Raw genomic sequence first — 15142 nt, 5'->3', positions numbered from 1 at the left:
TAGAGAGTCTTCAGTTGCGGCGGGATGACTACGCGCTGAAGGCGGGAGGCGTCAGGTGAAAATCCAGGTAGACCCAGTCGTCGGTAGGGGAAACGGCGGTGAACACGGGTGGCTTCTTCACAGTGGTAGCAGAGCGGCCTCAAGTCTGACGTTCGCCGTACGTCTGTCTTGCGAGTTCCTTGTACGCGTGGCTGGTAGCTGAGTGGTGCAGGTTGGGCGGATCGCGAATGCGCCCAGCTGTTGCCGTGCCGCGCTGCCGATGGTGGCTCTCGTATTCATCTTCTTGCGGGTTGGGTGTCCCAATGACCTGAATTCCGAAGGTAGACCACGCTGTCTTCGACTCAGTCGTTTCTGTTCTTCCAGGCCATTGAGCAGAGATTACCCTGCATCTCCACCAGAAATGTCACGAAGCGAAATGGGCCGGCTAGTTGTCGAATAAACAGCAAACGGTTTATTAGACTACTCGGTAGCAAAAGCACAAGAGTGATAGCTCTCTGACCACAACTCAGTCCAAAGAATGAATGCTCCAGTCTGGAGCACACAAGCATTTAAGTGTCGCACCGAAAAGTCTAGAAACAGCATGTGCAGCAGGCGATGTGTCCGGAAGCTTCTTTCTTCTTCTTCAGCATGCGCCGGGATGAGATGTACCGTTTCGTGCCTGCCCTGGAAGTTTCTCGAAGATGATTCGTGGCAATATCAACATTGATGAGCAGTATTATGACACTTACACGTGCTCGAATATCGGTAACGCTATTAGGTAGCTCGGTTATCGGTAGCATATATGCATTAGCACGTACCTACGATATAAAAGACATAATGAAAGCAACATTTGCACTGTCATCTGATCTTTTGTAATGCTTACTGGATTTTATAACACCAGGAAATACAATGTTAGGCAACCAGATTTCATGTGCATAGCGCACACCTTTCAAGGTGCGAAAAAGTTTACAGTGATAGACACGAGAGCGGGGTCATGAGTAAGTTACGCTACTAGCCACTAGAAGCGCCACTAACCATTATTGGGGAGAGGGAATGGCATGTACATTACTATCATTGTCACCGTCGTTTGTCTGTTGGTATGTACGCTACCCTGTTCCATACTGTTTCATATTTCTTTTTCATCGGCAACAGAGCCCACCACTCGTGGTCGCGGTTTCAGCAAATCACGTGATAACGAATAGTGCTAACTAGCACCAAATTCCCTAACGAAACGGCGACTGGCGGATCTACTACCCCGGTGCTGGGAGGTTTACGCGTGCTCAGGACTCTAGTAGGAGCGGGTCGTGATCAGGAGCAACAAATTAGTCATGGACGTAGACCACTGTTGCTTGAGGAATTGGGGATAATTTCCCGTCAGACGTCGCTCCGAGTTGTTCCTTCCGTCTTGCAATTAAAAATATTAGGTGTTCTCTGTCAGTACAACTTGCTGCACTGGGTTAACAAGCGAGAGGCTGTTAAACTACGCATCTACCTGTTTATTGTACAGTATCTCGAAATAATTAATTATCTTCATCCAGGAAATGCCTCGTCGTGGCTCCAAATATGGTGCGGCTGGGTTCCACAGAAACGGTGGCGATCAGCGTCGAGGGGCAGCAGCAACATGTAGAACTTTCTCTGTTGGAGTACCCCAGCAAGAGAGTCCTCTTCACAAGGACTGAGCACGTGAACAGTAGTGAGTATCGTAGAGCGAAGTACGGGTGCTATACTACGCGTCTTACATGGCGATTTTGAAGAGTGAAGTCCCAGTCCGACAATGACGGCTGGCTGAAGACACCTTTTCGTAGTTTCCCACCAGCCGTATTATGTATCTTCGCTTGAGCAAAGAGCAACGAACTTCTGCGTTCGTGAATATAAACTAATTTTGAGATTAATTGATTATGTAATAAAAAAATGTAGGGGCGTAGAAATGAAGCTGGTGGAGTTCTGGCAGAGGAATTGCCTGACTTAACTTGCATGTAGTCAGGACAGACGTAAACGTCACACTTAGTGAGATCGATAGTAACATCTTCTGTCGTGTATTAATGCAAACAAAATGTAATACTATACTATAAAAATCAATTTAAAATATGACATATTACGATATCGTATTAAAGTACGAGGGAATACGTTAAATGCGATACGACAAATGTACGTAAGATAGAAAGAAACTGATGTTCTGAGGTAATCCAGAAGATGTGGGTTCTTTCCCTACAGCTGGCTAACCTTTTCAGTGACTTTCATCTTTCATCGTACATAAGGTGCAACACGAAAAGGTAATACAAGTGGACTATTGAGTACTGTCTCAAAAACTATTGCAGTATTATTTGTATTTAAAACTATCCCAGTATCGCAAATACTATTACGATATTTGAGTATTGTAGTAAAAAAGATCGCTCTTTTATGTGTTCTTTTACATAATCATAGGCATTATTACCATGCAGTAGGAACTGTTTTTCACAATGTTCATCATTCAGCCTTCCTCTCCTTAGCTGAAAAACAACCTACTTGATTAAATGGACCTTACTGGACCAATCAGTTGTTGTCCTTCTCCAGTATACATGGCTGTCTTTCTTTCTTTTTCTTTTCTCCAAGTGGCTCGTGCCATCGGAATTTATCATGGAGCTGCTAAAATTCCTATCCCCGATAATCCGTCCGTGCCGAAATCTAACTAAAATAGATCGACAGTGGAGCTGTTGTGTGTGTTTTCTGTTTGCTTTTGCCCAAGGCTATTTCTTCCTACCTTCTGACATGATCTGCTAAAACCTTCCTCCCCTAGATATCGTTGCTCATATTTTTTCGAGTAATGGAACCCTTGTACAGTAGACAGTTTCTTCGATAGTGAACTCATGTTAAAAGCGCTAAAATAAGAAAGGACGAAACACGAAACACTCACCGCAAGTGCTCACACATGTAGAAAAAGCGGTCTCAAATAGTTTTCTTCCTTAGTCGCACGTGCGCTTTCTTTCATAGCTCTCTTCAACAGTTTTCTTCCATAGTTGTTGTTTGAGAAGAGTTGCTAAGTGATGTTTTCATAACTGACCTTTCTTGAACCTAGTCCCAGACATCTGCATCATCAAACCTTACTTGCTTTTGGGGTGCTACTGTATGTATGCTGTGCACAAAGCACCATCATGTTCGTCGTCGTCATATAATCGGCTTTGTTTAAGGCTGCTCTCCCACTCCTCACTTGAAAAATTAAAACAGGCGTTTCGAAAACACTATTCCGCCGCTCGTGTATGCCCGTTCCGATATTGATACCGATATGATTAGAAAGCTACTTTCCTTGGCTAAGCTCGTATTTCTTCATTTTCAGGTATAGCTTACGGTAACGGTTTTATAAAGCCGGGAACACGATGATATCCTCGATAATTCCTGTTTTCCATAGCAAGATTTGGCGGAAACAAGTCAAGATATTACAGTTCCTTTTCTTTTTTTCATCTTGTAGTTTTATCATATGCGGAGGCAGGTACGCTGCGATATTTTTGGTATACGGTATTTATAATTTATACGGACACGGACTTATTTTTGTCAATCAGAAAACCAACTTTCTGCGCTGGTCATTTCGGACTCTTCTAATATCCGGCGAAAGGGCAAGCCGTAAACTAGATACGTACAACGATGTGTTTAGCGAACCCTCAAACCTGTAGCGCGATAAGAACGTTAAAAAGTACGCTTTCAAGGCATAAACGAAAAACGAAGCTCAACCAGTTCCGAGCGGGAACCGGACTTTTCGGTGCGGACGTTTTGCTGCACAGGCATTTCGATGCACGGGCATTTAAGTGGACGGACATTTCGGTGCACGGACATTTCGGTGCACGGACATTTAAGCGGACGGACAACCCGTGCGCATTCTCTTCGGCGGAACAAAGCGCACTCTCTTCGGCGAGTCGAAGAATTACAGCGGAGACTGTTTTGGGGGTTCCTTATTCAACATACATTCAGCACTTAGCAAGCTTTCGCTGATGCCTTTATTACAGTAATATCATGTTATTTACTGTGTTCTACTGCGCGCTTATCTCATTACAAATGCGAGCTTTGAATGGAGGGGTGCACGAATGCTCACCAAGTATTTTACGTGTCTGTTGTTTTCGCAAGTTATGTGTCCTGTCTGCTGACACAACATAATAGGAAAATGTTTATCGCAGGAGAACATACTGTGTTGTGGCTGGGGTGATGACTGTTGGGAAACATCAAATTTCTGTGTCAATGTTCCAACCACACACCTGACTGAATCTCCTTAATAGTACAATGATTCGTACATGTGCACAAGCATAGAGGCATGGTAGAGCTTGTCGTAGACTAGCGCGAAAAAACACGGACATAGAAGAGAACAAACTAGCGCTTCTTTCAACACGTTTCGAAGAGATACATAAACACATTAGGTCACACAGAACCCACAAGACCTGGCCGTCACATTTCGTTCCGCCGAAGGAATGCCGGAGCTCACGTGGTTCAGATCATAGCAGAGCTCTCGTCTTTTTAGACCGTTCTCCCCCTTTTTTCTCTGCTGGATCTGGTGTAGCTTCCCTAGTGCAAATTCCCTAGCTAGGAGAACGTGGGAAATGTCTTTTGGTATAGGCTCCCGGACAAACACCCACCGGAAAAAAGCTCACCGGACCTCCCGCCTGTTTTTAAAATGGAACATTTATTTTCATGGTTATAAATACATAAAAGGCTCTCCGGACCGAGGCGGGCGCATATTCTACATGAACTGACCCACTCCCCAACGTGTGAAGTACGTAAACGGCTCTCCTGACCTTATCTTGGTCAATCTTGACAGGTGCATATTCTACATGAACTGACCCACTCCCGAACGTGTGAAATGTGTAAAAGGCTGTGCTGATCTAAATTTCATCAGTCTCAACGGATGGATATTCTACATGAACTGACCCACTCCCAAACGTGTGAAATACGTAGAAGGCTCTCCTGAGCTAACCTTGGTCAGCCTTTACAGGTGCCATTTTCCTCCTCAGCTAACGTAGAGAATGAGACTTTTATTTATTTATTTATTTCCATTACCTCAAAGGCCCGACGGCATGATTGAGCTGTCCTAATGTTGTTGTTTTTTATTAGTGCCCAAGAATGGAATAAATAAAGCACTTGCAAAAGAAGAGGCGAGTAAAGCAGTGAGGTTTTGTCTGGCGAGCTTTGTTCGTGCCCCCTTTTTGTATGTCATATCTCAGGGAGCGGTTCTGCTTTGTCTATTTGACGTGCTTCTCTTCCTTCTAGTATTCCCTGTGCAGATAGGGGATTGGAAGGTTGTTGATCCCTCCTTATTTCCTCTTTTCTTGGAAAGCCAGTACCACACAAATGGGTGACTAAAAAGCGAGGGTCCAGGAAAAAATGTTTCAGGAAAAAATACCCCAGAACAATCACTAGAGTTGTTCCCAGTGAAACGATTGAATGCGACCAAATTGTTTTTGCTCCCCATTTTTAATGTATTTTTCAGGGAAAGTGGGAAATAGAGAGAGGATTATAGAACAAATTTGTGCATGCACGCAAGTACAAAGAAGACGAACGTGGTGCAGATACGAGATCTTTAATATCACATATCAAACACAAAAGCGAACTGCATGCGCAACCGCAGTCAAAAAGTATCCCTTGTCTGCGTGCCGCTTGCATACACGGAGCATTGTTAGACGTTCTTCGAGACGTACAGTTCCATACCTAATACGCTTTTCAGGTGTTGCTCGGGTCTCACTTCTTGTCAGTCTTCCTTGCGCAGTTGGTTCTTCTCTCTGAAGCGTTTCGATGTGCCTCCAGACGGTGGGGTGTCAGTGTCCCACGATAGACTCTACGCGACGGTTCCAGCTAGGCCTCGCAGTTCTTGTTTCTCCACAGCCCTCTGTTCAGGGTTGTCTCATGAACATTCCAAAGGGAAGGTGGGAACGCCGGGGCGCACCGCCTCAGCCAAACGGTGTCGTCTTCCCTGGTGAGTCTCCGGTGCGTTCCGGAGACGTAACTTTCGTTGAAGCAGTCTAATAGCTCCACGGCCTCTTGCGGGCAGACGCTCTTCAGAAAGCGCATTCCTTCTCCGACGTCCCCAACAAGCAAGAAGGCGAGCCCATCCATCGCCCTGACGAATAGCCTGAAGTGGGCGCTGTCCTTGAACCTCGACACCATTCCCACGCTCTGCATCTTGCGGCACGTGCTCTGGCACAGGTGAAAGAAACAACACATTGTCTTCGCGTCTCCGTGATTGTCTTCGCGTCTCCGTGAAGGATATATGCCACCGCATTGATGGCCTGGAGGTTGAAAATCCATCATGACTTCTTCCCGGTCGTGGGCAACACCCAAACGTTCGCGTGCATCCACTGTCGCCCTCAGAAACTCTTCGTAGCTTTCCCTTCTCTTATTCTGCATCAGTGCGAAGGCTGCTAGTACTACACTGTGCCCAGGTGCCACTCTGCCACTTGGTGTACCGGTACCCTTCGAAGCCTAACCATTCACCCCCGTTTGCCGTTTTCAGAATTTCTATTCTCTTGATCTACGTAGAATAAATGTAGAAAGGTACTCTCCTTGCGTGCATTACCTTTTCGCAGTGTGCTAACAAAAGTCTGGATCGCAATGCTGACAATGCAATGACTCAAACAATTAAGATAGTGAAAAGCATAGAGTGTACAACTTATCTAAGGGTGCCCTCAGGAAGGCTGTGGTTGCTGCCAAGTTACCGCAGTCAGAGGAAGGTACTGTGATGCGTGCAGAACTTGATGTGCAGATCACGGCACACCGTTCCGTGCTTTTCAGCAGGGCGCCGTCCACTCTTAACACGTGGAGAGTACACCGTAGTTAAACCTAATTTTCTGTGAAGCAACACCACTAGCCAATGTGCCCTGCTCAGCCTGTCTTTTCCTGGCTACAATTAAACCATGGTCATTGCGACCAAGGTGAATATACTTGACTTCTTGGTACCCCGCGCTTCACCACCGCCGACAAAAAATTAGCCTGACGACGCCGGTGGTCAAACTGTCGTCGCCGCACAGGTCTAAATATTACAGGGTGTGGCTGGGTGTGGCTGGGCGCTGCGTATGGCGCGTACGGCTCTGTGATGACTATCGTGGAGTGTTCGTGTCGATTACGTGGTGTTGACCGTGTACGTTCACGTTGAGAACATGTTACCGGCATTTTTTTTCTTTTTTTTGAAAGCACGCTACAGAATATGCGTGAGTGACGACGGAGGTTCGCCGAGTTCAATTTTTGTTCGGAGCGATGGAAGGTAACCGTGCCGCCGCGCGCTCTTATCTTCTTCTACTTCCCTTCACGTGGTCGGCTGTGAGCCATTTCTTGTAAAGCAGCGTCGCAAAAGTGCGGACGTGAATTGAAATTCCATGCGCCCGTCACACGGAGACGCTGACAAACGGACGTATGATCATAAATCATGCAGGTAGTCTAATACTATCCCATTGCAGTACAAAGAGTAGTAGTAGTAATTAAAAATCTTGTAGCTGTAAGCCAGGAAATAGTCACAGAAGCTAATTAATCACGCAGGTAGACCCATAACGTCCTATATTAGTGCAAAAATCCATTTGTGACTGTAAACAAGGAAATAGTGATAGCGGGTCATAAACCATGCAGGTAGTCCCGTAACAGCCTACAGCAGTGCATTGACTAGCCGTAGTCATACAGAAATCGGGTATGGCTGGTCTTCCGCTCCGATGCCAATACATATAAAAATCAATTTATAGCTGCAAGCCAGGAAAGTCACAAGAGGTCATAAATTGTGCTGGTACACATATTATTTCATTGGTGTGCAATGGGCAGTCGTAGTCATTAAAAGTCGATTTGTATCTGTAAACAAGGAAATAGTCATAACAGGCCAATCATGCAGATGATCCAATACTATCCTATAGTAGCACAATGAGTAGGATAGTCATAAGAAGTACATTTGTCCCTGTAAACAACGAGATAGTCATAACACGTCGTACATCATTGAGGTAGTCCCATACTATTCCATTGTACTACATGGAGTAGTCATAGTCATAAACAGCCAATTTGTAGCTGTAAAGCAGGAAATGGCCGTAACATGTCATAAATCATGCAGGTAGTCGCACACAATCGCGTTGTACACTCTTGAAAATGAGGGTGTGGGCGGGGCAATGGCAGGATCGGTTCTCTGTTGTTGGGCACCCAGAAGTGGGCGTCGTCACGAATATAACAAAAAAAAGCATGACGAACGGATGGAGGATAGAGGATGAAGGATGGAGATGCGTAGAGGGTGCATGAGTTCGTCGAGGACAGCAAAGTGTTAGATGGGTGGTTGCGCAATACCTGCATTCTGCAGAAAGAGAATAAGGTATCTTGCTTTAGCGGAACGTTCGGCAGAAGAACCACCGGGGTAAAGGATATCCGCTAGCATGCCCGAGGAGGAGCGAAGGAAATGGGCTTCGATCGCAGAATGGTACGCTCTTGAAAATTAACTTCACTACACCCCACGCTCCTAGCCAACCATCATCCCGAGTGACATTGTTCTTTCCCCTGATTTGCCGAAAACTCGAGGCGTAAGCCATTTTTGTGGCATTATGCCGTTCACATTGCCAATTGCCACAAAAATGGTGCACGTTCCCTGTTTTCATCATATCAAAGGAGAAACGTTGTCATTCAGCACGGATGGTTGGCTAGGCGTACTGAACGGATGGTTGACCAGGAGCGTGCTATGCAGTGAAGTTCATTGCTAAGGCAATCCAAAAATTCGCGGTCACCCCCAGCCGGCGAGCTCCGCCACTATACTCAGCCGTTATGCGGGAAGCGGCCTTACAGGATGTGCATTCAATGGGAGACGGCGTGGATGCCAATTAACAGCTAAACAGAATACAAATTTTAATATGTCATCGTCAAACACAGAAGAACACCATGCAAAGAACCCCTGGAGTCATGAAAGGTGCTATCAGAATATAAACCTAGTGCACCCTGGCCAAATGAATTTTAATGCATTGCGCCTACGGGGATTCCGTCGATTTTTGCACAGGGCCCATGTTTACACTGTAATTTTTCGACAATGACAGTCCAATTCTGGAAATGTCATCGCCTATTTTTAGTGAGTACGTCCTCCAGGCCACATACCAACCACGTCACGATGTGTGAGTGTTAATCCTGATGCACCCAATGCCTTCAAAGTTGCGTCTCAGACAGGGTTCCCCTCCTGGGCGCTCGACGGACTAAGTCCCAGTATTATCGTAATACGCATGCGCTTAGTCTGTACGGCCGGTGTGAAGGAGTTCGAAAGGCGGGCGGTCATTTTTTTCTGGATCTCCAACAGAAAAGACAACTTTGCGTTGAGTGAGTAATATACAAATGATACCGTTTTGTACTTTATATCGCTTTTATATTAAACTTGATAAAATTGTCCATTTGAGTGCCGTTTTGGAAGCGATTTTGTAAACGCGACATTTCAGGGTGCAACAAGGGAACAATATACTGGCTTCAAACCCCGTGATCTTACTTTCACATATACATATCACAAAATCAGCTTACATACATATTACAAAATCAGCTTAGGACGCCTTTAATATTATTGTTATATCAAATGATATTAAGCCCCGAAGTTGATGAAATTGGCCAATTGGCCATTTCGAGTGCCGTTTTGGAGGCGATTTTGTCAAACGCGACCTCTCAGGGTGCAACAGGGGAACGAGGTACGGGGTTCAAACCCCCTGACCTTACTTTCAGATATACATATTACAAAATCACCTTAGGACATATTTAACATTATTGTCATATCAAATGATATCAAGTCCCGAAGTTGATGAAATTGGCCAATTGTCAGTTTGGAGTGCCGTTTTGGAAACGATTTTGTCAAACGCGACCCCTCAGTGTGCAACAGGGGAACAAGCTACGGGCTTCCAGTACAATCGCAACAGCAAAAGCCGTTGCGAATAGTTATATGACTTTGGAACTGTGATACAAGTGGTATCGACCGTTTTAGAGGACTCTGTTGCCGCATTTTCCGTATTTTGCGGTAGCCTCTGTTACATTCCCAGTAGAAGGGATAGCACAAGCCATTGATGACATGTCATTGGCAGCATAATACAGGGAGTCTCGCCCGTTTTGAAGGGCTATGCTGCATCCTTTTCCGATATTTGCGGTCGCCTGTGTTATGATCTCGGTAGAATAGCATAGTACAAGCCGTTGATAATAAGTCTTTGGCAGCACACTCTTAAAAATGAACTTCACCGCATAACACGCTCCTAGCCAACCATCATCTCGAATGATATCGTTATCTGCCCTGATTTGTTGAAAACGGGAGGCGTACGCCTTTTTGTGACACTTATGCTGTTCATAATTGTCACAAAAAAGGCGTACACCTCCCGTTTTCAACAAATAGGAGGTTACAAACGCTAGGGGCGTGCTATGCGGTGAAGTTCATTTTTAAGAGTGCATGACACAAGGGGTTTTGCTCGTTTACCAAGCCAACCACCATTCCGAATGATATTATTCTGTGTCATGATTCGTTCAAAATAGGGGGAGGAGCCTCCTCCCATTTTCGGCAAATAAGGACACAGAATGATATCATTCGGAATGATAATTGGCTAGGAGCGTGCTATGTGGCAAAGTTCTGTTTTAACAGTGTAGCACCAGCTGGCGGGGCATTCGGTCGCACAACTAGCGCGCATCAATCCTATCTTCCTCTTCGGTACCCTTCCCCTCCAGCAAAGCCTGTCTACGTACGCTGTTTTTTCCCATGGGATGGCCAACAGGGACGTCGTCGGTGATTGGCCCTGCAAAGAACATTGCCGCTTTAAAATATGTGCATAATACAGCGTAACAGATTGAATTTTCGCGTTTCCTCTATGCGACACTGTGAGTGCGCGACTGATGTTGCTTTGATACGTAGTTGCACTGAATATGTCCCACACGATGGTGTCAACTTGTTCTTTGGTTCTTCAACCCGCCATCGCGCGCTGTATTATGCTGGTGTCATTCAGCATTGTGTCATTCATATACCATTTGTCATAACTATAAATCGGACTTTTCGGCACTGAGAGGGGGCGCTCTTGACCGCATTGCACACTGTATGCCAATCATCGTTCCGGCTGATATCACTCAATCTCGCGATTAGCTGGGAAAGGGATCCACACGCTTTTATGTAGCAACTTTTCTTCCATAATCGGAAGATGAAACGATATCATTCTCAACGTTGGTTGGCCTAGAGCGTTTGATACGATGAAGTGCGCTAACTGTTACTTCTTAAAAATCAGCTCTCTAGTCATAACACTCGTTGTTCTTGAGTGTCAGTTTGCGTGGCGGTACCGTGACTGTCAGTTGACCGTAGATTGATGCCCTAGGTCATCCGAAGATAACACACATAATGGTCAAGGACACATATCTGCCAGAAAGTGATCTGCTCCCTGAAGGAAAAGCATATGTGATTCTCAGAGTGACCTGCACGGGTGGGGACGGCTCAACGACGAACGAGGCTCGGCTGCTGGTGAGCAGATCGTCGGCCGAGTATGTTTTTGTACAAACTGACAAGCCGATCTACAGGCCGGGAAGCCATGGTGAGTAGCATTTCAGCCTTACGGGCATTTAGGGCAGGCATGGCGTACATTCAACCAACGGTTTGGTCCGGATGAAAAGTAGTACACGTACACGTGATGGTGTAGGACTTTGATAATTGTGCTTTTGTCAAGTGATGATAATGATTATGATGATGTTTTAATGGCGCACAAGCAGTGGAGGCTATAGTTCGCCGATACTATGATGAGCGGTGTGGCTAGCAGAGTCAAAGGCTGTTGTCAAGTGTCACCCATAATGATGTGGACTATGTCACGTTCATACATGCTCTGGACATTCTTTAACCAGCATTTGTTTTTCTAGATATGTATATCGTTGGAATGGTGTTCAAGGCAACATTACCATAAAAATGTGCGGTACTCTATAAATGTGCTGGTGGTCAACTCATTCATTCATGAGGTCTGTCGTCTGGATGAAGTCGAACAAAGCTCGATTGACGCATCACTGACGGGAGTGGCGCACAAGGCCAAGTAATACAGTAAAGGCCAATAAGGCCAATAAAAACAGTGCAAAAAATTTTGCAAAATATTGGGAAGCTCGATACGTCGAGGTTTTGAAAATACGATCACCGTGTATACGAGAAACTCTGCAGCTATTTCGCACGTCACAGTATAAATGTGTATGTGTAGAAATTACACTTTTGTGCCAAGGATGCCCATTTTTTTCCTCTGCTTTCCGATAAACGTCATGTGTATTCATGCCTTAAAATGCAGCTCCGAAGCTATTCTAACCTATTAAAGCTGGCGCTAATTTTCGATAGCTAACTGCAGTAGCTGCGGGCGTTCGTTTAGCAAATGGGGGCGCTCTCTAATTGAGAGCGAAATTACAAGAATCCTTTATGAAATTGTCAGCAAGAGGAAAAAATATATTTTCTAATTCATAATGGCCAGAAATCGGTAGGTAAACTGGCATCGGCATCACATAATTATCCTGACCAGCGGCTGCAGTGCTTAAAGAAATTCTTTTAAACAGCTGAGGAGCACTCTCCGCGTTAGAGGTTTCCGCCCAGAATTTACTTTGGTGGCTTTTTTAATAATTTGTCTTAGTTAATAACATTGATCAATTAGCTAGTTCATTACCGACCGAATTTAAAAATAGATATTTAAGAATAAATATATAATTAATTACGTTAATTTAATTAGCTGTAACGTCAAAACGTTACATCACATCATTTGTAAGAGCAAGAAAAATAATCAACAATTAAGTAAATACGCAAATTCCACGTTAGAAACCAACCACTAAACCGTCGTACCTAAGGAAAAGAATACTTACATTTTCGTGCGATGATGTGAAACTAAACTCTATGCTAGTCCTGCTGGCTTTGCGTCAAGTGCCATCTTCAGATCATTCATTGGGCGTTGGTGAGGCTTAAATCTTGTGTTCGTCCTAATTATTCGTTCAGCCTCTGCAAATTAAGTTCGGCTAAATCAGTGGGCCTAAAATTGCGTTACGTGAGGTCGCGATGGTATCACAACGATTTCGAGGAACCTACATAACGACAGATGGCAGTAGCTGCTACGTCGCGCTCAAGCGTCAGCAGCGGCCACCTGGTCCGACGATCTCTATCAAAATCCCGACGCAGCGTGGAGATGTCGGGTACGGTCGGATACTGAAGGCCGGCCTAGAGCGAGCTTTGAAGTTCCAATTGTGAACGCTGAGCAGTTGACACTCTGGTGTTCGTTGTACCTCAGGACAAGGTTCGGGGAACACCTGGGTTCCGAGAAGCCTCGGTTGAGAACCGCTGTACTAGACGATGGACACGGACGCAAGCGACATCTGATGGCTGCGTACCGATGTTACAGTTCGTTACTTTTCCTCGACGCTTTTGCACGAAACACGTCGCTCATACAGAAAAAGTAACACAAAAAGAACTAGTGACGCTGGTAACATATGTACGTGGTGCGTATACTTGGTATAGATGCGGCCATGAAACCAGGCCAGTTGCAAGAAATGTGCGACATTCCTCGCCGCGTCCAAGTACTCAGCACGATATACACTGATTTCATCCCACCTTTTTTTGTTTCAGTTCAAATTCGTTTCTTATCCGTGGACGAGAACCAGAAGCCGTCGAGGAAAGAGCTGACGCTGCAAACCCTGGTATGGTCTACTTCCAGTGATGCCAGAATCATGAAACAAATTGCATGCTATTCATACATACACTCTGAAAACGGTCACTTCTTTTTGATTTTTTTTTGATTGCGTGTTAGCGCCGCGAAGCAGCTGTGGCTATCAGCGGCGTACAGATGTGGGCAGACGGAGAGAGGACAGCAGGAAGGAGTGGGGGACAGAGGGATTTTCTTTTCTATCACAGTTTCTTCGCGGCGCTAACACGGAATAAAAAAAAAGTACACCAAAGATCAGGGAGGTCAAAACAGTCTTCCTGCAGTTGGTAATTGTTAGCGAAATTTTCCAAACTTCGGCAGCAGGGGTTTGTGTTGCCGTTCGGCAAACCTCGATCCTCATCTTGCCTGCAAAAAAAGAATTAGTGCGATGGAAATTGACGTTCTGAGGCTGGAACATAGAAGAACATTTTCGGTGACTTCCTTCTTTCAGAGAATTAGTGAACGACTTACCATTCTTCTTGAAATCTGGAATGATATGCTTGCTTTAACAAACGAACAAAAAGCTTTCCTTGCCGCTTGAGTTATTTTGAGCGACAGATACCCAGCGCCCTCACCAATCGGCTTTCCTATTTTACCCCGGGAAGCGATGAAACTTCAGACACTTCCCAGTTTCAACCGAAGCGACAAACTATCTGAGCGCACGCATTGTGGCGAACCTATGTCGGTGCCCTCTGACTGGACTTTCCCGGGACTTCCTTTCGTGCCTGTACTGCACTGTTTTTTTTTTCTTCTATTTTTCCTTTCCTTTCTTTCGTCTTCTTTCTTATTGTTTATTTTCAGTTCCTTTATTGGAATAGCAAGCCGGCAATAGCCTGGCTGACATTCCCTTTTTCTTTTTCTCTTTTTCCTTTTTCTTTCAGTCTATATTAAACATATCCCCCCCATGTCGGTTTTACACATACTCATCTCATGCCCATCCCATAATGCATTGCAGTACTACGCGTATAACACATTTACCTCATATGCTTCGATCGAGGGGAAGAACGACCTGAATGCACTCAGTGTGGTAAACCTATGTCGGTTTTACACATGCTCATCCCATGTCCATCCCATCACGCATTGGAGTGCTACGCGTAAAACACATTAACGTTATAAAACTACGAGCACGTGTCGACATTCGACACATCTCCGTCTATACCTAGGAGAACCCCAGTTGCCAGCGCGCTGGCAGAAGGGTGGAAGAGGTGCAGGCGCGCGAACTGCTCACGTGACATGACGTTCGCCGTGAGGCGGAACCAGGGGAATGAACGTGTAGTATAATTCTATTGTTGGGAAAAACTCACGTGACCATAAGCGTTGGGCCAATCGTTGGACGACAGTTGAGTAGTTTTTTTGCTTTGCTTTTTTTTTTTGTCTCCCTGGGTGACCAGTGACGCTGGCGAGGCTTTCCCTTTCCCATCTGTTCTCTCCCTCTCCCCCACTTTGGCGGTTCTGGGTGGTTGTGGATCTTCGTTCGCGTCAAGTTAAATAAATAAAATGCGGAAGCGTTGGCTGTTTCTGTTACACAAAGTGCTTTATTTTTAGGAATA

General features: G+C 45.3%; 1 protein-coding gene across 1 annotated transcript in view; it reads left to right on the top strand.

The window, feature by feature from the left end:
* LOC135385395 (complement C3-like) overlaps positions 1–15142 on the top strand; it is a 178998-nt gene that overhangs the window by 13555 nt on the left and 150301 nt on the right. Inside the window, exons 2-4 of the mRNA XM_064614685.1 lie at positions 1518–1672; positions 11262–11474; positions 13517–13587. Coding sequence (XP_064470755.1) covers positions 1518–1672; positions 11262–11474; positions 13517–13587 — 439 coding nt within the window. The remainder of the gene's footprint in view (positions 1–1517; positions 1673–11261; positions 11475–13516; positions 13588–15142) is intronic.

This window comes from Ornithodoros turicata, chromosome 2 (assembly GCF_037126465.1).
Source record: "Ornithodoros turicata isolate Travis chromosome 2, ASM3712646v1, whole genome shotgun sequence".
NCBI classification, from domain to species: Eukaryota; Metazoa; Arthropoda; class Arachnida; order Ixodida; family Argasidae; genus Ornithodoros; species Ornithodoros turicata.
The sequence above is the reverse complement of the archived record's forward strand: the minus strand, read 5'-3'. Positions and strand labels throughout refer to the sequence as shown.